Raw genomic sequence first — 24,659 nt, 5'->3', positions numbered from 1 at the left:
AATGTAAACAAACGATGCTGCAATGAACATGGGGATGTATACATCTTTTTGAGTTTATGTTTTGCCTCATTTTTCTTGACTGTAAAATGGGCATATATAGTACCTATTACTTAGGGCTGTGAGCACTGGAGGAAATACTGTGTTGAAAGTGACCCGTACAGAGCTGGTACTCAATTAATGCCAGTTCCCCTTCCTTTTTCTTGTCTTAAAAATCCTTTCCAGCTTGTCATCCTAAGGTCAACAAGTGTCACAGGGATGAGAGATGACTCTAGCTGAATCCTGAAAGATAAAAGAATCCTGACAGATGAGATGGAGGTGGGTGGGGGATATATTGTTAGCAAGTGGATTCCAGGCAAGGAGCGCAGTGCGAACAAAGCCTTGGAGGCAGGAAACTGATGGCTGGAACATAAAGGGGTGGGAGATGGGAACTGGGACCTAGGTTTGGAGAGATAAGCAAGGACAGGCCTGCTGTTGCACAACCTGGGGGTAGCCATCACATTGTGTCCTATGTGAATGGTCCCCCTCTGTGGGGCCCTGGGAAGAGCTGGATCACAGAGGGCCTTGCATGCCTTTCTTTGCAGTGTGAGGCTTTGTTCAGCAAGCCACGGAGAACAAATGAATCACTGGAAGCAAAGGACAGCATGCTTTCCAATTTATGGTTGAAAAGCTTTCCAAGAGCAGCAGTGCAAAAGTTGGATTTGTGGAGAAGGACTTTAGGCAGGGCAACCAATTATGTGACTCCTGAAATGGTCAGGAGAGGATCTTTGCAGGCCTGATCCAAGCCAGAAATGGTGGGAATGGGGCAAAGGAGATGGTTGGAAGATGAGTGGAGGGAGAATCGACGGGACTTGGTGAACTATGGTGCCACTGCTAGGGACAGGTAACACTGTGGTGGAGGGAGGGGAAAAGACAATGAGTTTGGAGCCTTTGGGGCCTGAGGCAGCCACAGGACCACTGGGTGCAATTGTCCAAGGGGAAGCTGGATAGAGACTGGAGCTCAGCAGGGTGCTGCTGCTGGTAGTGCCCGCTCCAGGGCACAGGGCACAGTGGGAAGTAGGACAAGAAAGCACGGTGTTAGCCAGGGGGAGGGTGGAGGGTAGAAGGGGAGGGAAGAGAGCCAGGGACAGAAAATTGGGAAACACCTACACTTTCATGACAGGAAGAGCCTGAGGAGTCTGCCAAGAAGACCGAGAAGGTACAGTTGGAGAGGTAGAAAGCGAAAACCCAGAGTGGGTGGTCTTTGCTGCCAAGTTCAAGGAAGGATGTGATCAGTAGCATCAAGTGCTCTTTGGATCCTCCCTGTAGTCCAGGACAAATCAATTTCAGTTCCAGCAGGTTCCACAGAAGAGAGTTCAAGTGCTTGGCAGAAATAGGATGTCCAGCCCAGTCTGAAAGGAGACCGACCATCGCCCCATCCCATTCCCCTTCCCAAGCCAAGAGGGCACCCGGCAGACATGCTCATGTGCATCGACTGTGCGAAACAGCATTCAGCCTTTAAAGAAACCACAAAGGAGCTACTTGTTTTAAAAGGAAAAACACATGAACTTCACGGGCATGAGGAAGACATTAAGACACAAGGAGAAGTTCTCCCTCCACTTCATATTAGCCTTTGCAGAAATGACTGACTGAGCACACAGGCATTAAAGAAAGAATTTTTAAAGCAGGAGCTGGAAATAGTAACACAGTTTCCCGTCTCCCACTGCCCCAGAAAACACAGGGCATAACATGTCTGTGCAGCGCACATGTGTTTTCTGCCTTAAAATCTCTGGGAGTAGCTGGGGGTGGAAAGAAATGTGAAAACCAACGGTTCAGGTGAAGCAGCCAGAGACTCTCACTGAGGGGTCTTCACTCCCGGGCAGGGCTGGGGGAGAACTGGGGCCAGAGACGCTCTGCAATTTTACTGCCACAGAATTGGCTCCAGACGGGAGCACAGAAAGGTGTTTACTCCTTGCTGGAGCCAGACCCAGAGAACCTGAAGTACCTACTGTCTCAGCTTCCTAATGGCCCAATGCTGGGCAGCAGCTCCACGGAGGGTCCAGCCAGGGCTCACGGCGATGGGTGGACTAGGGCTGTCTGTTGCCGGGAAAGGCTATTTTGAGTGTAATGACTTTCAGATGGACTGCGGGATTGGGGGAAGGCATTGTGGCTAGGGTCCGGAGAGGAACAAGCAGGAGAGAAAAGAGGTGTTCTTCTGTGAGGCACCAGAAGCAATCCCTGTCTTGTCAGCACCGTCTGCAGGTTTAATTTCGAGGCAGCTCAGGAAGAGTAGGACCGTGGCATCCCCTGCTGTGTTCCCAGACCCCGTGTCCCCCCAAATCCATGATTCACAAGTATTCTCTCTTCCCAAGAGCAGCCTCCCCATCGGGTTGACATGTGGCCAGCCTGAGGGTGGAGAAGGTGGGCAGCTGCGGACTCAGACGGGATGCTGACTGAGAGCTTTGTGGCTATTGCAGACGGGAGGGGTCAGCTGTACCCACTCAAAGGCACCCGCACCCCACTGACTAGTGTGGAACTGTACGGCTCCAGCCCTTGCAGTGAGACTGGCTGAGACTGCAGGCTGGGGAACGGGTGATTTCTGGCTTACAGTGCCCCCTAGCACTGGCCGGAGGGATAGGAGTCAGCGAGCTCCACCAGCCCACCTGAATAGTGGCAAGGGGCTGGTGGGGCCAATCAACTCCGCTCATTCAACCACTTCTCACTGCCTTCTTTGTCACCAGCACTTGACCCCTGTCCTCAAAGGGCTTATAGTTCGGGAAGAGAAGCAGACGGGTCAACAATCACATTACCTTCGGGTAAGTAGTGTGAAAGAAGGAAGCACAGGGTGCTGTGGGGACACGCGGAAGGGGGGTGATGGAGACTGGGGAGGGGCATTAGAAGAGGCTTCCTGGAGAAGGTGACGTGTAAGCCACAATCTGAACACAGTATAGGAGTTCAGTAAGTCTTGGAATAACGTATGGACAAAGTAAAAAAACACACTTTCTCATCTCTTAGTGCTTATGATCCACGAGGCAAACAGACTGAAAAACAAGTAATTACAATGGGGCTGCATCGGGAACAAGACCTCGGCCCGGCCTCTGCCTCCGTGTCACAGTCTTTGGTTTCGGGCTCAGTCCTGGAGCAGAGACCAGATAAGAACTCGGTAACTGTTGCCTGAGAGACCGACTGATGCGCGTCCGTCTTGGGCACATGTGATTGGCCTCAAACCTGTTTAACTGGCCAGGTCTGTCTTCCCTTCAGTAACATTCACCTTGTTCTTGAGAATTTTCCATGAAATCTTAGACTTTTCCAGCCAAGGGGAATCTCGTAGACCACTGAGCTATATCTCTCAGCCAATAAGAATGGAAATCAATGCCTGGATAGGCGAGGTGACCTGTCTGCACACACACGTCTGTCCTTCTGCAGCAAGTTTGGGAACAAACCTCAGACTGTTTGCTGTGTTGTAACCCAGGCATCTTTTGTCCCCCTGAAAGTGTTCATGTGTCTCTGCAGAAATACGTTCGGGACATTTCCAAAAGGCGTTAAACAGTAACTCAGAAAGGAAAACCATAAACACACGAGAGAGAAACCTCTGAGGAGTCGAGAGCCGTCTTCACTCTAATCGGCTCACCTGGCCGGGCGGGCAGAGCTACTGATTATCATCAGAGACAACTATCCGGTTAGTCAGTGTAGGCGGAATTCTTCACGTCGTGCACGACAGAGACGCTGAAGTGAACTCATCGACAGATCTGAAACTCAGACCCAGGCCTGGGAGGGGCTGCGGTTTCCATGACCTCAGTGCAAACGCCAGGTCACGCGCTGCCGCACAATCTCGGCTCTGCCACCAGCTGACCACAAGATGCTGGGAAAATTCCTTCACCTGTCTGGACCTTATCTTTCTCACGGATGGGAAGAGGATGAGACCTGTACATGCCTATGAGAAGTTTCCCGGAGATCCCAGCCTTCTGCAACCTGATATGAAAAGCGGGTGGTTGGTCATGAAAAGTTCCAGGAAAGGAAAGACCAGGTCAGCCTGGTAGGTTTTGAAGGCAGGTCAGACAGGTACATTTTGAAACCTCTTCCATTCTTCCAAGGTTTATAAATTTTGTCATTGTCCTTAGCAGTCAAGAAAAGATACTGGAGAGTCAGTAACTTCACCCTTACCATTAGCCCCAGTTCACCCCATCTACCTTATAAAGTGGCCTCGAAAGAGCAATTCTTACACATTAGGCCCATGGACACGATGCCATCTGGGTGGATGGCTGTGAGGTCTGCTTGCTGGAGGGGCTAACCCTGGCAGAAGGGCTCCCCCGGACAGAGACTTATGGAGATTGCTCTCCTTTTCCTCAAGATGAGGACTGAGTCGACCTCACATGGCTGGGCAGAGTGGAGTCCCCTCAGGTTAGACACTAGGGAGAACTTCCTGACTGAAAGAGAAGATAAACGCCACAGATGCTGCGTGGACTAGTTTAGGATAGGGGATGAGAGGAACTAAACTGAAAGACAATTTCATTACCTTTCAGTTGGAAAAACAATCAGATTGCTCTTTTTTTTACATAATTAAGGAGCTGCCATAATCCAATGCTTCTGATGCTTCCTATAAGAAACCTGCTGCTTACAGTTCGGCAAAAGTTATCTCTGCCTCATACTCATATTCTGGCAAACCTTCCCTTGGAGAAAACATTGGCATTTTGGACAAAACAGCAATGTGAAAAGAAAACAGAGAAGAGAGGGCCTCTATCCTATCGCATAAGATGCTTATCCAAAATGGATTTGGTCTAGAAAGGCTGTAAAAGGTAAAACCTTCCACATGACTGGCACTGTGCAGGAATAAGTGAGATTCTCAAATCCCACCAAGTATGCCCTCATTCACTCAATGCCCGGTGTGTGTGTGGGGGGAGGTTCCTGAGTGTTCACTTCTCAACACTCGGTGGACTGCTGGCCACACCTACACCCAGGTCTCCCAGGACCCCATTTTGTGCTCTGAAGACTAAAAAGTTGTGTGGCCCAAATATCTCAGGCTTCCAAGTGTTTCTAGTGTGGTTGGGGAAATAATACGCCAATATCCCAGGAAACAATGAGCAAAGTGCTAGAATAAACATGCAGAGAAAGAACTGTATAGGTCACAGGCAAAAGTTAGAGTTGAGGTGGGGAGGCTCTTAAAAGCTAGAAGGGAACAAGGCAGAAAAATGTGAAAACTAGACCCCTTTCCTTACAGCTAAGAATTTTAAGGGATGAAAAGGAATTTTAAAAATGTTCTTGGAAATACCATTTCCAAGGACATTTTCTGCTCCGTCATCCCAATGTCACTTGTCTGAGGGGTAAAGAAAGGCATTTCTGGGAAAGAGGCGCAGCTTGCTTTTCTGAGTAGTATTTGCAGTTCGTGTTTCTTTTAAACTTTTAGTATTTCTAAATGGGATGAGCTGGCAGAGAAAGGCAGAGAGTAAAGGGGGCACTGGCACAGTCACAGTTGACCGCTGCTACGGACCCAAAACACAAGCCTCTCTCCCAAGGTGGGAACGAGTGCACGGACCTCCTGGCTGCTGGCCAAGTCCTGTCACTTCTATGTGCCGGTTTCCTCATCTGGAGAGTATGGTTAAAACTTGGTATTCTCCCTGTCTATGAGTGTGAGGTATAATGAGGTGGGGTATGCAAAAATAGAAGGTAGAATCAAGATCATTACTTAATAATGAAAGTCATGGTATTAGTTAGTAGCAATTATTCATTTCAGCTCACAGTTTTAAGATCCTGGATAGTCCTCTGGTTTTACCCTAGTTTTGGATCAGTTTGCCCTCAAATTCCTTGCTAAAGGGTGGAGACCTGCCTGCCCTGGGCGGGGTTACCATTTCCTCCTGCCTTTTCTACTTACTGTTTCTCGAATATGCTCAGGGCCTTTGCACTGGCTGTTCTCCCCGAATGGTGTCCTCTCCTCCCAGATTCTCACATGGCTGAGCCTTCTCGTTCACATCTCAGCGTGGATGTCACCTCCTCAGAGAGAATTTTCTCTTCCCACCCCCACAAAAAGCAGTGCCCTCCACAGTCAGTTGTAACCCCATTACTCCGTTTTGTTTTCTTCACAACACTACCACCACAGACAATTACCCTATGTATTCACAGGGGTGCAGTAACTTCGTTTTGTTGACCCCCCACCTCCAGAAGAGTGGTTTTCGAATGACTTCACAATTTACTCCGCGGAACCGACCTTCTGTTGTAACTAAGTCCAAAAGGCAGATGGCTTCCTCGTACCCAGGAAAGTCAGGGGTGGAGGTGGCGCGGGGTGTGGTGTGTGTGGAGGGGGTGGGAGGTCTTGTAATCTGGCTTCTTCCCCTCGGACTCTGCTCTTTCCAGAGATGTAAGGGTAGTTTTTCTCCTAGCCTTTTATCCAGATGCAGTCGAGGTCTCTAGGTCCGGGACCACCTCTGACCCAGGGAGGGGCTGGTGCTGGAGTGGGTAGTGGTTCATTCTGGTTTGGGTCAGAGGGGTCCAGAAGGCAGGGTGAACGTGTGGCAAAGGTAGGGGCGAGAGGGGGCCCGAGGGCGCTGCTCGGAAGGCTAGTCCGCCAGTGTGGGTCGGAGGCACGTCCAATTTACTCACGTGCCCGTAGCCGCATTATTCCCTATAAGGATCCGAACAGTCCCGGGTGGCCCCGCCCTGTCGCCCCTCGCCCCCAGCCCCGCCCCCTTTTTGGAGGCCGATGAGGTAATGCGGCTTCGCGATTGGTCGGAGGGGCGGGGCCCCGAGAGGGGGTGTCAGGGTACCGCGCTATAATTCCCGGGCTCTCCGGAACGGCGCAGAGCGGACAGCCGGCAGGCTCTCAGACGTCTTCTCCAGCTCCTGCCCCGGCTCCGACTCCTGCTCGACCCGGAGGGACCGCCGGCCCGCAGAGTCGTGCGCCAGCGCCGCGACAGTCTCGCCGCACTCCATCCCGTCCTTTTGGGCTCTCGGAAGGCAGTGCACCCTAGGTCTGAGTTGCCCCGTACGGTCGGGTAGACGAGCTCCGGCTGCAGTAGCCCCTCCAGTGGCGGCGCGCACGGCAACTTTGGAGATGAGAGCAGTAGCCCCAGCAGCGGCAATGACTCCCTGGCTCGGGCTAGTCGTGCTCCTGAGCATCTGGAGCTTAGCGTATTTGGGCGCCGAGGCGTGCACATGCTCGCCCAGCCACCCCCAGGACGCCTTCTGCAACTCCGACATAGGTAAGCGCACCTCTGGGTGTCCCCGCGGGAGCCCCCGCAGTGCCCGGTCGCGCGCTGCAGCCCGGACTGGGACGCCGCTTGCTGCTCAGGTGGCCTGGCAAATCCCGCTCTTCTTTACCTGCCTGGGCTTGGGGCGGGGGCTCTGATATAGCCGAGGGGGAGATGCCCTGCAGAGAAATCCTATAGTGGGTGAACGAACCCTTTGCAGCCTTTGCTCTCCTTTTAGGGTACGAGGTTCCCATTGGTCCAAATTTACCAATCTGGTAAAATTCCCTTTTCACGATGGCGGGAGGAAGGGCTGGGGGAAAAAGGGAAAGGGTTCCTAAAGCTTGTAATGCCAATTCAACTGCTGGGATGCTGGATAGTTAAAAAAAAGAAAGAAAAGAAAAGTCGCCAGCCATGTGCACAAAAGTTGCTCAGAAACTTGAAGTTTTCTGAGTTCGCATCATCTTTCTGTGCCCAAGAAGTTCATTCTTTTCATTGAAACACAACCCAGCCTTAAGTTTCTCAGGCAAGTACTAATGGAGCTTCTTGGGCTGCTAAATGTGGGTGGATTTAAGGGGAAAATGAGAAGAAAGCGGTGGGGTTGACCCTCCCCCGGAGAAACTGTATTTGAGAGTGTTGATAGCGAGCAGGAGGTGGCGTGTGTGAGGGATCACTTATCACAGAGCTGTGAGAATTCACAGGAAGGCTATTTTTTTCTTGAATGTGTGTGAGGAGGGGGAGAAGAAGCAGTAGAAAATAGATTTGTCACCAAAAGAACGAAGATGCCACAGGTCACACAGCCTGGTGAGAATCCCAGACTGGACTTGTGTCTTGCTTAGAGAGACGCGGCACAAAGTAGAAGGAGCTGTCATCGAGGGCCTTGAGATTACCGTGGGAGAGCTTGTGTGGGAGCGTTCAGGACACTTGTTTGCATGGCAAGAGGTAGAGTGGCAGCTGGAAAACATCTCTCCTCTCCTTTCCAGCTCATAAAGCATGCACGTCCAGTGGCCCCTGCTGGGTGTGTGCGTGTGTGCGCGTGTGCAGGCTGGGGTTGGGGTGGGACACAGTCTAGCTGAGTCGATTCAGAGGTGAAGAATGGAGTATGTGTGTTTTAAGTGCAGTCATAAAGGGAAGGAAATTTTCCACTGGGTCCTGGGTGAGGGCCTCCACAAGTGTGCTGCAGGGGAGGAGGGGAGGAGGCAGCTGAGGCTGGGAGGGGTGCTGCTGGTGGGCCTGGCCCAATCCTGGAGAAGTGAGGGAGGCGCCTGTGGTGACCAGGTCAGTCCAGTTAGGCTGGGTGTTTGTGTGGCCCGGGGTCACCCTTGGTAGAGGTCACCCTTTCCTCTCCAGGGGAAACCTGGCTGGCCCTGGGTTTGTGGATTGCCTAGAAGGATTCTTCTGAGCTGCCTGAGGCCTGGGCAGTCTCCCTTCTCCTCTGACTGACTGACCCCACCCAGATTCCACTTGGCCTGTCTCTTCTCACCCTGTAGGTACATTCCTACCTGAGCAGCGCTGGGAGCTGCTGGTGCTGCTGGCTTCTGGTCTTGCTCAGCGAGGAGCACACACTGGGGCCAGGAATCTGACAGGTGGAGTCAGGGCGTCCTCTTTTGCTCCACAGTGGCTCTGGTGTGCTCCCTCGGACTCTCTGCTATGCGGGGAGAGGGAGACCTCATGCCTCCTCCTTGCTCCCACCCTCAGCTTTTGGGTTCCCACCTTGCAAGTCGGCTAGCGAACAGTGGAAACAGAAGCAAGGAAACCCCACATCCAAATGGGGGCACTGCCTGACTCTGTTTACTGCTTAGGGTTCCTGCTGTGGGCCTGGGTTGATGCAGAAAGTTTCTTGTAATTTCTCTGGATTTATTCAAAAAATACTCCCCCCACCACCCCAGTAAACTGCCCAGAGAAAAGCTAAGTTACCAGGAAGTACCCGAAGACCAGAACATTCTGATAGCAAAACTAAAAAAGGAACAAAAAAAAAAATCTTCGATACGCTGGCCCCGATCCAAAACTGTCCTGCCTCGGTTTGGTGCACTGCCCTGGTGGCAGCGATGAGATAATGCTTTTAAAAATGGGAGGTGTGGATGCGGGCTGCTTGCTTGTTGACCTCTGTGGCCTTATAGTACCCTGCTGGCATCCAGTAGGGGGCTCCCAGTTTTCCTAGTCACAGCCTTTCCAGTTTCCAGTCTGGGTAGAAGATTGCCCGTTCTTTCCCTGAAGGAAATGTATAGTCGCTCCCCTCCCCATTCCCCTTGGCCTCTATGAACCCACCGATCAACGTTATAGCTCATTAAAGGGGCACAGGCCAGCCCACCAGCTTCCTCTTCCAAAACCTTCCTGGCTCTTTTCTTTCTCTTTGTGGACTGGTGCCATGTTGCCGGGTGAAGGGCACGACATGCTTAGCTCAGCCCTCTCTAAGGAACCCCCCACCATGGTCTTCCCTCTCCTTTCTCCTCATCCACAGGTGTCTGTTTTTGCCTTTCTCCCCCAAAGCCCTGGGGATTGGCACAGTCTTCTGGGTGAGGAGGAGTTCAAAGGTGTTTCTATGGCAACGCCAGGCCCTGCACCTTAGTGGAGTGTTTAGGAGAAGAGTAAACTACATGCTGGCTTATAAAACACACTGTGGGGGAGAGAAAAGGACTTGGCGGCGGCCGTGATGTCTGTGGCCCCCTCCCCACCCGTCATGCCCTTGAAACTTCTGATAAAACCTTGACTCTGGAGGAGGGAAGGGAGGGGATTGGGGATGAAGAAGGCAGCCTTGGCTGGGGAGATCCTGCTCCAGCAGCTCTGTTCAGCTCAGGAGGGGTGGGCAGTGGATGTGTGTGTATGGGGGGGCAGTGTTTCTGCCAGGGGAGGGCAGTAGAGAGAGTTTTGCTTCAGAACACAGAGCCTTCTCCCTGCTCCCCCTCCCCTCGCATAGGGGAGTGGGGCTGAGAGGTGAAGGGTTGGGGGGCCTGCCCCCTGAGCCTGTTGGGAATTGGGAGAAAGGCTCAGCCCGGAGGCCCACTGCCAGTCCTGGAGGATGGTCCCTGCATATCTCAGAATTGTTGTGACAGGGACCAGTGCCAGTGGATTCTTTTGGTATCAGATCTGAAGTTGTGTTTTTAGCAAAAGAAGCTATTTTCAAAGAAGCCAAATCCATTCCCTCTCACTATTAAACACAATGACACTCCTCGCTGGGCTTTGTGACTTCAGGAGAAGAAAAGGATCAGACTTCAGAAAGGAGCCAGCCACGTGGGGAGGGGACCTGGGCTGCCCAACATCTTGGAAACCCTGGAGAGAGGGAGGCTGCTCTCTGTAGGACGAGGGCAGGGACAGCTCTCAGATGCCTGCTGTGCACATGTACTTCATAGCGACCTGAAGAGTAGTGGTTCTACCCATTGTTTCCAGATGGAAAACACTGAGGCTGAGAGAGGCTGTGCTCACCCAAGGTCACCCAGCTACTACGTAAGGCTAAATGCCCCGTTAGTTATACTGTTCTTCCATGACTTTTCCACTCTCATTTACCCTTGACATTCTAAGTCCAATGACCCCTCCTAGGACCAAGATGAACTGGTCATTTGAAGAATGCTTTTCTTATTAGTTTGAGAAGTTTTTAAGAATATGAAGCTAAACCAAATGGCGAGTGGTTTTCATTAAACATCATCTTATGGAAGGGAGAACTTATTATATCAGGATATAAACAGAGAAGAAGAAAGGAAATTTTCCGGTGTTCTTTGGCTATTAGAACTGGAAGAGACCCTCCAAGTCACCAAGTCAAAGTAAAAAAAAAACAAAACAAAAAACAAAACACTCTGCTTGTCTCACTGAGGCCCAGAGAGAAGTAGAGCTATTAGAGATGAGGGATCTTGGGCCCCAGTACTCCCTTCTAGGTGGGGCCGAGCTGGGGCTGCCCAGGACGAGCGTCCAGTCTGTGCGGATGGCCAGTGGAGCAGATGGAAAACCAGAGAGGGAGTCAGGAGACTGGGTCCCGGCTGGCCAGTGGAGGAACCCCTCCCACCAGGCTGTGCCCCTTTCTCAATCCCTGGATAGATAAGGCTGGTGGATGGGCCAGAGAAGTGGGGGGCGGAGGGGCTTCTGTTTGTTTGCAGGAACAGCAGGAACCATCCAGCTGCACTGCTGAACAGCACATTCCGACAGGTTCGCTAATGAAAACAAAAACAGCAGCACAACTCTCCACTGCATTTGGTCTCTACCACTCCAGCCAGTGTGGACAAGGAGTCCCCTTCCTCCAGCCTTTGTCACAGTCAGCTCCCGGGTGGCCTGGAGAGGCAGTGTGGGGTGGTGGGAAGGCCACGGGGGCAGAGCTGGGCTGAACTCCTCCAGGGCTTGTGGGCTGCATGAGCTTAGTCATCTACTGGATGTCTTTAAACTTTATTTCGTTTCCTCTTCTATAAAAGGGGAATAATAATTTGTACCACCTCTGCCCCTTAATTTGTATCCGTCCACATTTTAAAGTGACAAGTATTGTGTGAATACCATCTATGGCCATGTGTGTGTCTGTCGGTCAGTATGTATGTATCTAGAAGAGATAAAGGTAAAGTCCTTTTTGGTTACTCGCTCTAATGCCAGCTCCTTCTCCAGACCCTTTCCTCCCTGTGCACTTACATACATAGGTCCATATAGGAAATTAGAGTAGCTCGCCCCAAGAAACATGAATAGTAGAACACTAAATAGCAAAATACAACATATAGCATTCCACTTTTTTTTTCACTGAATGTTGTGTATTAGAGATTGGTCTCAGTTAACATACATATGGATCTACTTCTTTCTTTTTATTTTTTTTTATTATTTTTTTTTACTTCTTTCTTTTTAGGTAGAGTATTCCATAGGGTTATAATTAAATGAATTATGGAACAATTACTCTATGCTAGGCACCATTCTAAATGATGAGCACGCACCAACTCATTTAATTCTCTCAACAGTCCTGTGAGGCAGGTGCGCTGTTATCACATCCATTTTACAGATGAGGAAATTGAGGCTTAGGAAAATTAGGTAAGTTGTTGAAGGTTATAGCAGAGCTTGTATTTAATACCGCCAGAATATAGTCAATTACTCTGCTATATACTATATGTCATATCATACTCTATGTTACTATATGCTATTATAATACTATAATAACATAATATAATGTCCCCTTAGGTACAGGTGTATATTTATTGAGCCATTCACTTACTGGTAGAGACCTAGTCTTCTAACAGCTTTTCATGCCTACGAGAGCACTGTGACCACTGTGGCACAAGCCTCTTGCTCCCAGGTCCAAGTAGAACTCTACGGCAAACACGCAATTGGAATTATTGGACACAGGGTGTGTGCATTTTACATTTTAGTAGTTCCTGCAAGTTTGCCCTCAAGAGTGGCTGTGCTCTTTCCATATGGAAACCACTATGGAGGGTCTTCAAAATATTTACAATGGAACTGTCTTATGATCCAGTGATTCTACTTCTGGGTATATTTCCAAAGAAACCCGAAACATTAATTTGAAAGAATATATGCACCCCTCTGTTCATTGCATTGCTATTTACAATAGTCGAGATCTGGAAGCAACCCAAGTGTGCCCTTCAATAGACAAGTAGATTAAAAAAGCTATGGTCAAACATACAATGGAATATTACTCAGCCGTAAAAAAGAATGAAATCTTCCATTTGCAACAATACGGATGAATGTACAGGGCATTATGCTAAGTGAAAAAAGCCAGTCAGAGAAAGACAAATACCATATGATTTCACTTAATGTGTGAAATCTAAAGAGCAAAATAAATAACAAAATTGAGACATGCGCATAGATACAGAGAACAGACTGATGGTTGCCAGTGGGGGGGGTTAGGTTGAGGGAATGGGTGAAAAAGGTGAAGATTAGGAAGTACAAATTGGTAGTTTCAGAATTGTCACAAGGATGTAAAGTACAACATAGAGAATCCAGTTAATAATATTATAATAACTATGTATGGCTATTACAATACTGGGAGGAGCACTTCGCAAATTGTATGATTGCCTGGCCCTTGCCTACCTCTTCACCATCCTCTCATCACTGGCCCTTCCAGCTCCAGCTGTTCATATTCTCTCTCTAGGTCTCAGCCCCATGCCACCCCCTTGGTTTTGGACAGCCCTTACTAACTGCTTGTATTCACTTGGTCCCACTTCCCCGCCTACCCTTGGCATTGGTGCAGAACAGTCACACTTTGCCCAAATTCTAAACATGTTTAAAAACACTGTCTTTGGCAAAAACCAAATTCTCCAAAGCTGCATGGGAAATCCCCAGAGGGGGTCATTTTTGGGCTGGGCGTAATCTATGGGCTGTGCACCATTCAAGGGGCTGCATCTAACCCTTCTGAGAGGGGAGGCAGCTTCTATGCTGTCTGCGTTACTTGATAAGTCCAGTCCCACCTTCTGGACATAATAGTCCACCATTCCCCTCAGAGTGGAAAAAAATGTGGAGATTTCTAAATGCCACCCTAGCAGGGGGACCACTAAAAATGATAGCTACCTTGCATTAAGGTGCACTTAGTATGTGCCAGGCACTGTACAGAGCTCCTTACTTGTATACCCCCCCCCCCCGGTGAGGCTAGATGGGTGAGCTTGTAAGATCCCATGGCTAAGAAACAGGAGTCAGAACCTACACTTGCTAGTCAACCTCCCAAACCTGTATTCTGAGTCAGTCTCTAGCAGAGACCAGGAGCTAGGATTCTTTGGACTTGGGAAGTTACATCCCCTTTTGCAACTTTTCCCACATTTGTTTTTTCTGACTCCCCACTGTTGGGGCTCCCCTCTGTAGGCTTCTCTTTGATTTTCCCCCATAGCCAGCCTCTCTGGCCCCTGCCTCCCCTATAGCCCCCAATTTTATTGCAGTATGTCCCTAACAAAGCCAAGCCTTCACCCTATTTCCAATTCTTAACCCAGTGCTCTTTCCACTGAATCAGCAGTTCCCAGCCTTTTTCAACACCAGGGGCTATTTTTATTTTTATTTTCAATGAAGTCCTTGTTTGGAAAAATCATCCATCCACTTCATGTGTTGAGAGTTGATTGTTTTTCCATTAAAAAAATCTGGTTAACTATATCCATCACCGCTGATACTAGCCGGTCTAATATTATTCTGACACAATCAGCTAATACACCAATTTCTTGCAACCCAAAGCAAAGAAACCTGGTGTTTTCTTAAGCCTGGGAAGCATTCTGGTGGGTCACTGGGTGGCTGCAGCGTGCGGTCTGGGCTGTCTCGCTGGAGTGCTGGAAACAGCTCGTGGACTCGCAGCAGATCACTGTTCTTTGTCCCTCTGAGCGGGTTCTGTAGTGTCACACCAGTTTGTCCTCCTTGCAGTCATATCCATTTACTGCCCTTGACATGTTTCTGTGTCCCCACAGTGCTGAGAGTGGGGCTGGCTGAGGTGGCAGGTCACTGGTGTGTGCTGGCTGAGTGGTGTACCTTTTCAGAGGAGGTGACACGGTTTCGGGAATTTATTTACCTGAACTAATCGCTGATAGGCTGGAGCAGGAGGGTATTGATTCTGGGTAAAGGGACTCACCGAACCGTATTTGACAGGAGGTTGTGAGGTGTCTGTGCAGACTGTAGTGAACGCAGAGGCCCTGTGGCTCAGTGGCTGAAACACTAGAGTCTGGAGAAGGGGAGGGGACCGTGCTGAACCTTTCCTGATTCGCGCACCAGCCACCTGCCAGGCTGGGATGGTTTGGCGGCCACGACTGGGACAGCTCATGCTGGCTAACACCCGGTTTTGATTTATGTTCCCATAAACCTCATCACCTAACAGTGGCATTCTCGGCACAGAGAGTAGGGACTTTGAGTGTTGCCAGGCTGTGGCCACCTGGCTTTTTGTGGGGATGGGGAAGGGAGGGAAAGCTGTACGATTTGGCCTCAGAAAACCCAAGGTAAAGTTCAGCTGGTGGAAAAACAAAGCCCTCGGAAGACGGGGTGGGGAGGGCGGAGGGAGAGGGGAAGTCCTGGGCAGACCAGAGCCTTTCCGGAACTAGAGACCTGGAATACCACATGGTAGTTATCCCTTCCCCCTCCACATGTCTTTGATCCCTCTTGGAATGAGGCACTGGGCATCAGATGGCCCAGTTGCCTGCAAAGAAGGACTGTTTCATTCAGAAATCTCAGGGCACCTGCAATCCCCAGTTTCCAGCACGGCACGGGGAAAGTGAACCTTGCAACTTGGGCCAGACTTCATGAAGAAGTAGCATTGGCTTTGTTACTTGAGGGATTACTGGTATTTGGTTTAAGTGCTTGCAGTTCAGGAGTTAGGAGTTCTCCTTTTAACCTCGTCTTTATCCTCCCAAATACACTCACAGCCTTTGAGCTTTGGAGACTTAGTAGCTCTCATGATCTTTGCTGCTCACAAGTGTGGGCAAGTTCTCCAGCCTCAGTTTCCTCATCTGCAAAATGGGGAAATAACAGCCTGTAACACTTTGGCTTGGTGACGAAGTGAAATCATGCAGTTTCAGCACAGAATCTGTGGTACACTAAAAGCTCCATAAATGCTAGGTTTTAGTAGAGTTGTTTTATGATACAGCAGAGCATGGATTCCAGCTCCATTTTCAGTGATGCAAATGCAGCCCTGAGGGGTGATGTGACATTTTTCAGAGTCATGTACAGAGACCTCAGTTTCAAAAATTACGGTTGATTGACCCCTCCTCCCTCCCCAAGTTGAATGCTTTTGTCACACTGCCTCCTACAGGACAGAGAAACAAACAACAAAGTTCCCTGCTCTGTTTTCACCAGTCTCCACATTTTAGAGTCTTAAGCACACTTGATCTTATTTAATGACCGCAACATTCCAAGGACGAATACAGGATGCTGGAGGTTATTGCTCCCATTAAACAGATGTGATTTTGAGAACTGGCATGGTTCAGGATTCTGGCCACAGAGCTCATGCACAGAATTGGGATTGGAACCCCCATCTTCTGAGGCCAAATCGCACACTCTTTTCGAGGGTCAGGTGCCTCCCTTCCCTCTTCAGACTGGTCCAGCACGTGTACCTCTGAGAGGCTCTGATAGAAGATGCCAGGGTAGCCAATGGGAGGGCCTGGATCAGGGATACTGAAGTCTGACATCAAACTGTACTCCACCTCCTGTCATCTACCCCAGGGTTTGGAGATGTGCCGTGTACAGTGGGGAGCACTGGCCTGCAGTCAGGACACCAAGGTTCTAGTTCTAGGTTACCAGCTGATTCTGCACATCACCTCGATGAGGTCTACTTCCCTGGCTATCAGTCTCTTACCTATAAAATAGCAGGATTGGCTCTTTGGGGCACATATGCACATTTTTCACATGTACTTATAGTCATCGATATTTTCTTCAGTGCCTACTATGTATCAAGGGTTTCTGGCCCTCTGTTCCCTTGGGACGGGATCTCTCATCTAGCTGAGTAATTGAGTGCCTAAATCCATCCACAACCCCTTTTAGGAGGTAACTTCTTTAGAAATATGGCCTATTAAGATAAGAGCCAGGATCTCTGTGGTTGTAAAAGCGGATGAGGGCTTCAACTGAACAAAACCACTAATGAGCTAACACACTTTATTGGATGACATACTTGACCACCAAACTTCCTGTTGCAGTACAGCCCAGTTGCCAGACAAATAGCAATCTTGCAGACCCAGCTGATGGCTAGAATTAAACACCAAGGTCACTTCAGTGCCTGTCACTGATAACTGGAGGGCTTGGTAAAAGTTCTTTTGAAACCTGTTAATACCTCTACTGATGCTGATGGATAGGAGGTAGGATTGAGACTCAGTATTCCACAAAAGCAGGCCTACCAGAGTAGTCCCTTGCTCCAGAAAACTCGGCTAATTGCTTGGCTGGAACACCTGTAGCTGAGAAGGCCTCTCTCATGAGAGACTGGCTCGGATGAACACCTGTGATTAAGACACCTGTGAGCCAATGGAAACTTGTTCGCATGAATGAGGAGAGGGTTTGGAAGACCCAGCTCAAACATATACCCTTTTGAGCAATCACAATCCACTCCCCTTCCCAACAGGACAGAGACCCCCAAAGATCCCATGCCTTCCTGATACTAATGTTCACCAGGAGGACAGAGGGACAGGAAAGAGCCCCAGTATCCATATTATTCTCAAGGTGCAGTTCTGAGCAGATGGGTACAGTGGGGAAAGGCTGCACCTGAGAAAGGCGGGCATAGTTTGACTGAATTTGACTGATTTTCTCTTGACCTTGGTTTCCTTACCTCTCATCTAGGTTAGATCACAAACCCAAATGCCTACAGAGGGGCAGTTCAGCAACTGGCCCAGGCCTGGGTTTTGTATGGCCCATGTGCTCTGCGTGTGTGTGTGTGTGTGTGTGTGTGTGTGTATGAACATTTAAAAATCAGAATTCACATTCAACATTTGGATTTCTAGCTTATGTCTGCACATGAAACGTATTAGAACATTACTCACTTCCATCAGAAAATACAATGTGTATACGCTTCCCTGGTCTCTTGTGTTCCTGCTTTGGAGGGATAAGTGAGCACTAAAAGTGTTTCTTTATTCTTCGACAAACCATTAAATGACGGGACAATGTGATGGTAAATAGCGACTCATCTTTGGCTTTGGAATGGGGACAGCAGCAGAGAGTGGTGGGGAGTGTGGTGAACTGGAGAGTTCATGGGCTTTCTGAAGCAGCCTGCTGGAATCCAGCGCCCATCTATCAGAATGTGAGCCCCGTGTGATCAGATGTCCGGTCTCTTAGAATAAGCCAGGAATCCAAATTTGAAAAGCGAAACCTGGGTTTTAAATGTTAGTACAATTAAAAAGAAACACACACACACACACACACACACATAAACTGGTATGTGAACCAAATAAAACATACCTCTGGGCTGGATTCAGCCTCATGGGTCACCAGTTTCGTGACCTTGAGACCAGATGATCTCTTGAGTTTCCTTTGGACTGTAGGATCTCTGAATAAGACCAAGTGCTTTTTCAGGCAAAACACTGTACCCTGTCCTGTGTCTCTAGAGAACACGGCTTATGTGCTTGTTATCACACTTTCCACCGTTTCTGGGGTGGTTAAGAGTGCAAGTCCTATAGTTGGACTGTCTAGTTCAATCGCCGGTTTCATTCATTGACAGCTGGATGACCCTAGGCGAGGCAGTCCTTGTTAGCCTCATTTTTCTTACTGTAACATGGAGTGTGCCATAATACTATTCTTAACCTCATGGGGTTGTGGGAGAATTCACCAAGATAGTGGAGTCACTGGCTTGGCCCACTGCCTGGCATACAGTAAGGACTTGATAAATGTCAGCCATTACATTATCATTACTCGGTACCTCCCCCTAGATGGTGAGTGAGCTGGAGTGTCCGGAGTCCTGTCTTACTCACTAGCTCATTGGCTGATGCGTAGTAGTGAAGCAATAAGAGTGTCCTGAATGAAGGAGGGCATTTGAGGGAGGCAGCATTGCAGACTTTTTAGGCAATAGTTCACTTAGCTTTGCGTGTGTGTCTGTGCACGTGTGTATATGTGAAACACAGAGAGAGAGAGAGAGAGAGAGAGAGAGAGGGAGAAAGAAGAAAAATCAGCTTTCACATGTTGGGCACTGAGCAGCCCAATGAGAAAAAGCTGTTTTAAGCTGCTAAGACACCTTGCTGAGCAGTGGCAATTGTCTTGGAAATTAAAACCAAAGCCATTGCCCATCTTTTCCTAACAGAGAAGACTAGAGACGGCTTGGAAGCCAGAGTGCAGATGTGACCCTCCGGTGCTGACGAGTGTGCGAACATCATGGGGTGCTTTGTCAGCTTGACAGATTTTATTTATTCAGGGCTCCTTTGAGCCAGAGGAGATTCCTGGAGGCTCTTAAAATTTAATGCCCCACCTGGATAGTTAACATCTGTGTTTTATTTTGCTTAAAAAAAGTTAACCCTAAATAGTTCAGATTCCTTCTGTCTCCCTTGGAGAAGCGTTTCTTACCGGGCAACACACAAGCAGGGAGACAGAAAGCGTAAAGGCTGGACAAGCACCGTCCGGCAGAAGTAACATTGCGAGAGGCAAATGTGGGCCACGGATGAGATTTTAAGTTTTCTCATAGTCCCATTTAAAACAGAAAATAGTAGGTAAAATTAACCTGATATATCCAAAATGTTATCATTTCAGCAGGTGAGCAATTAATAAAATTATTAGTGGGGTTTAAAAAATCTTTCAGGTTGAAATCTAACGTGTTTTATACTCACAGTACCTCTCATTTTGGACCAGGCCCATTTCGAGTGCTTAATAGCCACCTGTGGCTCATGGCCACCACTTTAATAGGACAGTGCAGGTCCAGATAATACTTGCAAATGAACGCCACCTTTTTTTTCTCCTTCTAGTATTGTCATGAGCTTTGCAGAGATATGGGGGAGCTGGGGGTATGTTGGGGCCTAGCAAGGCTCTAAGGCCACTGAGTTTTGATGTAAGTGAATTTTGGGGAACCACGTATTGTGACGCTGTAGAAGCCACCTGACTCCGCTCTCACTTGACAAAAGGAGAAACAAATCAGGAGATGGAGTAGACTGGCCTAAGGAACTGAGCTGGAACTAGATAAAACTAGTAATAAAACTAGTAATACAATACTTGATAATATTTATGAAATCATTTTCACATCCCAAGACCTTTTCATGCATTAGCTCCTTAAATTCTCATAACCACCCAATGAGAAGGTGGTCTTATTTCTATTTTGCAGATAAGGAAATGTAGACTTAAAGGAATTAAATATTAAAGCAGGGTACTATTTATTGATGGCTGTTCTAACAACTTTATATACATCTATTAACTCTATTATTTACTAAGGCTTCATTTAACAAATTATTATCACCATCAATCCACTTTAAAGACGGGAAAACTGAGGCTGAGAGAGGCTAAGGGATTTGCCTACAATGCATCTAGTATGTGGTGCAGCACTTGAACCCAGCCTACCTGACTCCGGGTTCTGAGCTATTTATCACAAGTTAGGCCCAAGCTCACCGAGCCATGCAGTGGCACAGCTCGAATTTGAGCTGGTACGTCTGTTTCTTGGTCCATGATATTCCTTTGCTGTCCCACTCTATGGCCTGGAACATACTCCTTTTTTACCTTTTTTCTAGCACTCTCTGCCTCACTATGCTGCTGGTAAGGACCAGGACAGACAAGCTCAGGCCTCCAGCACATGCTGAAGCAAAGTAGGCACACGTCCTCTGGCTTGGCTGATTCCCTGGCTGCCGTAAGCCCAAGAAGGCCAAATTTCTGGCCCAGTGGAGGAGGGTGGGAAGAACACTTGTCCATTCTGCCTTCCCAGTGGGGCGAGCTCAGTGTACCAGGTTGGAACGTGGTATGCATCTAATTGCATGGGGGTGCAGGTGGGGAGAGCCTGAGAGGATTAACACTCTTTAAATAGACACCAGGAAACTAAGAATAGCCTTGCTGCCTGGAAATTAATGGGTATTACTGACCACAGGCCCTCCCAATTAGTAGGTGCTCAATAAACACGGGTGATTTGCAAGAATAAATAAATACTGAAAATGGGACATTGGGGAACCCTTAGCCAGTAAGACTCTGTGCTCTGTGTCAATAAAAGAACCCACAACTTCAGACTGAGGTTATTTGTGTCTTCCTGCAGGTCGAAGTCTCCCTTTGCCTTTACTTCTCTACTTCTGCTGTCTTGAGGTCAATGTCTTTATTTTTGGTCAGCAGAGCATCAGGCCAGGGAGACCCATGTTCACTTTGCTTTCCCCTTATTTTTGGCTTATTGCCTGCGACCCCACCAAGCTAGAAAGATGGGAATTGCGTCCTTTTCTGCTATTACCGCACTTGGTGTTCCCAGAGCACTCTGTAGATCCCAGTCCCTTGGAGCCTTAAGATGGGAACTTCTGAATTTGCCATCAGACCTTGATCCATCCTCTGCTACCAGGCTCCTGGGTGCGTACTGAAGGCCACCTCATTGTCTGGTTCGGAAGCGAGGTCGCCTTCCTGGCAGGAGTTCAGCATCCTCAACGCTTGTAATTCATCAGGTGAGCTGGGAGGACAGACTGTGGAAAAGCCTGAAGTCGTCTTTCTCAGAGCGTGATCCTCCAAACGCCAGTCTCAGAAATACTTTTTCAACCAATAGTGCATTTGGGAAAACTGTTCACTGTCTTCCCTCTTGGAGACGCGCAGTGACCATCAGTATAGTAAAGGTTCTGAGAAGCCCTGTTCAACTCTGTTTAATCCCGTGTTTCTTAAACATATCTGATCAAGAAACTAATATTTCCCAAGAAGCAGCTATTAAGCCCATTGGTGAGAGGCTGCCCAGGTGAGGATTCTGAAAACCACGTTTGCCCACTTGCCTGCCCTGTGACTACTGTGTCAGGAAGGAGAACGTAGGAAGGGACATCTGCCTGGCACAGAGAGGTTGGCCATTTGAGGCTGCCACCCAGAAACTGCTGCATCAGTGTGAGCGGGAACCTCATAGGAGCTGGAAAAAGGGGGCGAGGGAGAAAGTGGCCTCCCGGCTGGACATCGGCCAGATTTAAGGACCCATCCTATGCTCATGACTTGTTTTATAATCTCACTTGGCTCCATTCTGGGCGAATATCAGATCTTTACATCTTGTTTGTGCCACTAGGGGCTTGATGGAAGGAAAATGTGGCTGGTATGAAGGTGACATATTTATGACTTGAGAGTCCAGGGGACAAGTACTGTGGAGAAGGCCATGAGCAGCAGAGGGGCCATACCTGTGTGTGCCCACCTCTGGTCCCCATGTTCTTAGCCTGAGCTCTTCCTTCTCTGACCTGTACTTCTCTTAGATGGGCATCTTAATCATTTTATGAAAGCAGCATCTTTGAGAGTCTGATGGAAGCTTCACATACAGATTTCTGGAGGTTCAGAGGTCTTTCAGCAGGCCATCCATAACCACCCACCCACCGACCCAGTTCAGAGCACATGTCTAGAAAGTCACTGAGTTGGTGATGCTGTGTTAAAACAAAATCCAAAACAAAACAAAACAAAAGAATGATCTAACAATGTGAAATTGTCTGAAAGTTAGCACTGTTTGAAATGCAGCGGTTGCTTGGAATGTTCTGGCAAATGAATTGTCTGGGTGTTTAGTCTCAGTCCACGTGAGATTTGAGGCAACCATCTGGGGGCCCACCTTGTAGTCAAGGGCTCTGGGCAGAGCAAGAACAGACACTTTCAGCCTGTGCAGTACACACGGTGTGTTCCCATTTGCACCAGAAGAGCCCTGATGAGCCAGAGTCCTGTGGGGCAGTGTGGGGGGTATAGAAAAAGGGCCAGTGCCTCTAAGGCATAGGGCCCCAGGCCTGGCTCTGCTCCCTTTATCTGCGTGGTTATAGTTGAGTCACCTTCTTTTTGAGGGCCCTTAATGCTGCAAGTGAGAACTCCTAAGCGTTGAGTGCTGTGACTCTGGTTTGTAGAGTATTGGCATGAGAGAGGGAGAGAGGGGAAGCTGTTGGAGGGGAAAGGCTGGGCCTGCTGCCTGGCCCCCAAATCCTTCACCTAAGCTCCAGTCAAAAGCCCATGGGACTGTGGACAGACTGAGGAGAAGGCTCGGGACAGAGCTTCTTCCACCTGGGCCTGGAGAAGGGGCCGCGTCTGGCCAGAGAGCAGCAGGTAGGCACGGCGGCCGGGAGGAATGCGGGCCAGGGAAGAAATCCCTGTCATGGGGCTCTGACGCCACGAGCCAGGCAGGCGGTAGATTCCAAGCCCACAGGGTCACTTGGCCCCTGCCACTCCTCCTTGCCCCCTCCTTCCTAATTTCCTATTTCCTGCCTCCTTCTCCTCTGACACAGTTATAAATAACCGCTGAGGCTGGCCTATGGGCCTGAGTGTAGGTGAGCCAGAGGAAAATGGACTGACGAAGGTGGAGGGGGAGCCTGCCACTTGGCCCCGAGGGGTCACAGGGTTTCAGATTGCTCAGGGGAATTTTGTGTTCTTGTTTTTTCCACTAGGGAGTGAGGCAGTGAAGGAAGAAGTAATCCGGGTTGGCCTGAGGAGGCTTGGCCTCCCCTGGGCTGGGGCTGGGTTCTGCCTGTTGACCAGCTGCAGATCCCAAGGCACAGGGCTGCAGAGGCTTAGAGAGAAGGCATTTCAGGACACTCTGAGGGCGGGTGCCTGTCTGTAGGACCTGTGGCCTCCTTCCCAAGCCCAGTCTGGTCCCGTGAGGGAGGCCAAACACACAGAAGGCTGCGTTTCAATAGGTACCTTTTTCTCCCAATCGTTCGTCAAGACCATCAGGCATGGGCCTCAGTCCCGACCCGGATGTCTCCCTCTCACTGGGTAGCTGGTTTGCATGACTCTGTAAACTTCCCATGAGTATGTTTGCTAGGAACACATCCATTCCTTGAACAAAGATTTATTGAGCATCTACTATGTGAGATGCTTAGGCCACAAAGATGAATTGGCCATGGCCTCAAGGCCATGAATCTGCTCTTTCTTCTCTGAAATTCCAGCTTGGACTGTTGAGAACTTGCAGAAAGCACACTCAGGGGATCCCTTTCCCACCACATCTTTTGTTTTGAAAGGTTTGGAAAACAAAAAGGGGGATTGAGGAGCAGCCAGTGTATGAACGTCCCTGCAGCCGTCTCACTGCCTGACTTCCTGTTCTGCCCAGGGGCCCACAGGAAGTTCGTGTAACCACGGTGGTTTTCTGTGGCACCTGTCCTACCACATGGCTTCCTCAGAAACCCATCAACTTGGTTCCTTTTTTCCTTTTTCCTGGAGCCTGAGAGCACTGGGACTTTGGAGGTAGTTTTCAGCCTGGTGTGCGGTACAGGTTGCTGACACCTAGGAGGGGTGACGTTTTCTGATTCCCATGAAGGTGCAGTAGAGGTGGCTCAGCAAGGGCCGTGGTCAGGCCCCTTGCCTGGCTAGGCCCTCTCCAAGGCTGGCTGTGTGCCCAAGGCCATTCTCACTCCCTTTGGAGATGACACAGGTGATTCTGCAGCATTCCCTTCTTTCTCCACTGTGTGTGTGTGAGTGTGAGTGTGAGTGTGAGTGTGTGACTCTGCTTTGCCTGCCCAGCCATTGTACTGAAGCCCCTAGCACCACGTGGGGAACTAGAAAAGCTGAGGCAGGGACAAGGCCTATGAATTAAGAACAGTTGGTACCCAGGCCCGGCTTATTGGAAAGTTTTTTTAATCCATTCACTTTTAGGATGAGGAGTCGTCTTTAGAATCAGCCTGACGTTTTCCCCTTACTCACATTTCACTGGAACATCTTGATTCTGTAACATGCTTGGTAAGGGGTGGGCACAGGCCCCAGAGAATTCAAGGTTTTTAGCATCTCCAGGATCTGGTTACCTGCAGACGCCAGGAAGCAGCTGGGACTGCAGGGGGCTGGGGGCTGATTTTTTGCGTTTGGGATACAAGTGAGTTCTGGGGTAGAGGATTGCAGAAGTTCTCTCGCACCTATTTGTAATCCAGGTCTAGAGATGTTGCTTCTTGGAAGGAGGAAAGGAAACTTACTGCTTACCTACTGGATGAGAAGTACTGTACAAGTGATATGGAGGCCAAGAAGGTTTTGCCAGACATTGCTAATTAATTCTCTCACTGCTTA

At 49.2% G+C, this 24,659-nt stretch overlaps 2 protein-coding genes across 2 annotated transcripts in view; one reads left to right on the top strand and one right to left on the bottom strand.

The window, feature by feature from the left end:
* The window catches only part of SYN3 (synapsin III), a 401,802-nt gene that overhangs the window by 204,504 nt on the left and 172,639 nt on the right, over positions 1 to 24,659 (bottom strand). The window lies entirely within an intron of this gene.
* The window catches only part of TIMP3 (TIMP metallopeptidase inhibitor 3), a 54,540-nt gene continuing 36,632 nt past the window's right edge, over positions 6,752 to 24,659 (top strand). The window contains exon 1 of the mRNA XM_037160746.2: positions 6,752 to 7,169. Coding sequence (XP_037016641.1) covers positions 7,022 to 7,169 — 148 coding nt within the window. The 5' untranslated portion in view covers positions 6,752 to 7,021. The remainder of the gene's footprint in view (positions 7,170 to 24,659) is intronic.

This window comes from Artibeus jamaicensis, unplaced genomic scaffold, assembly GCF_021234435.1.
Source record: "Artibeus jamaicensis isolate MK-2021 breed Jamaican fruit bat unplaced genomic scaffold, CSHL_Jam_final contig_233, whole genome shotgun sequence".
In the NCBI taxonomy this organism is placed as follows: Eukaryota; Metazoa; Chordata; class Mammalia; order Chiroptera; family Phyllostomidae; genus Artibeus; species Artibeus jamaicensis.
Note: the sequence above shows the minus strand (reverse complement) of the source record. Positions and strands in the feature narration are given on the sequence as shown.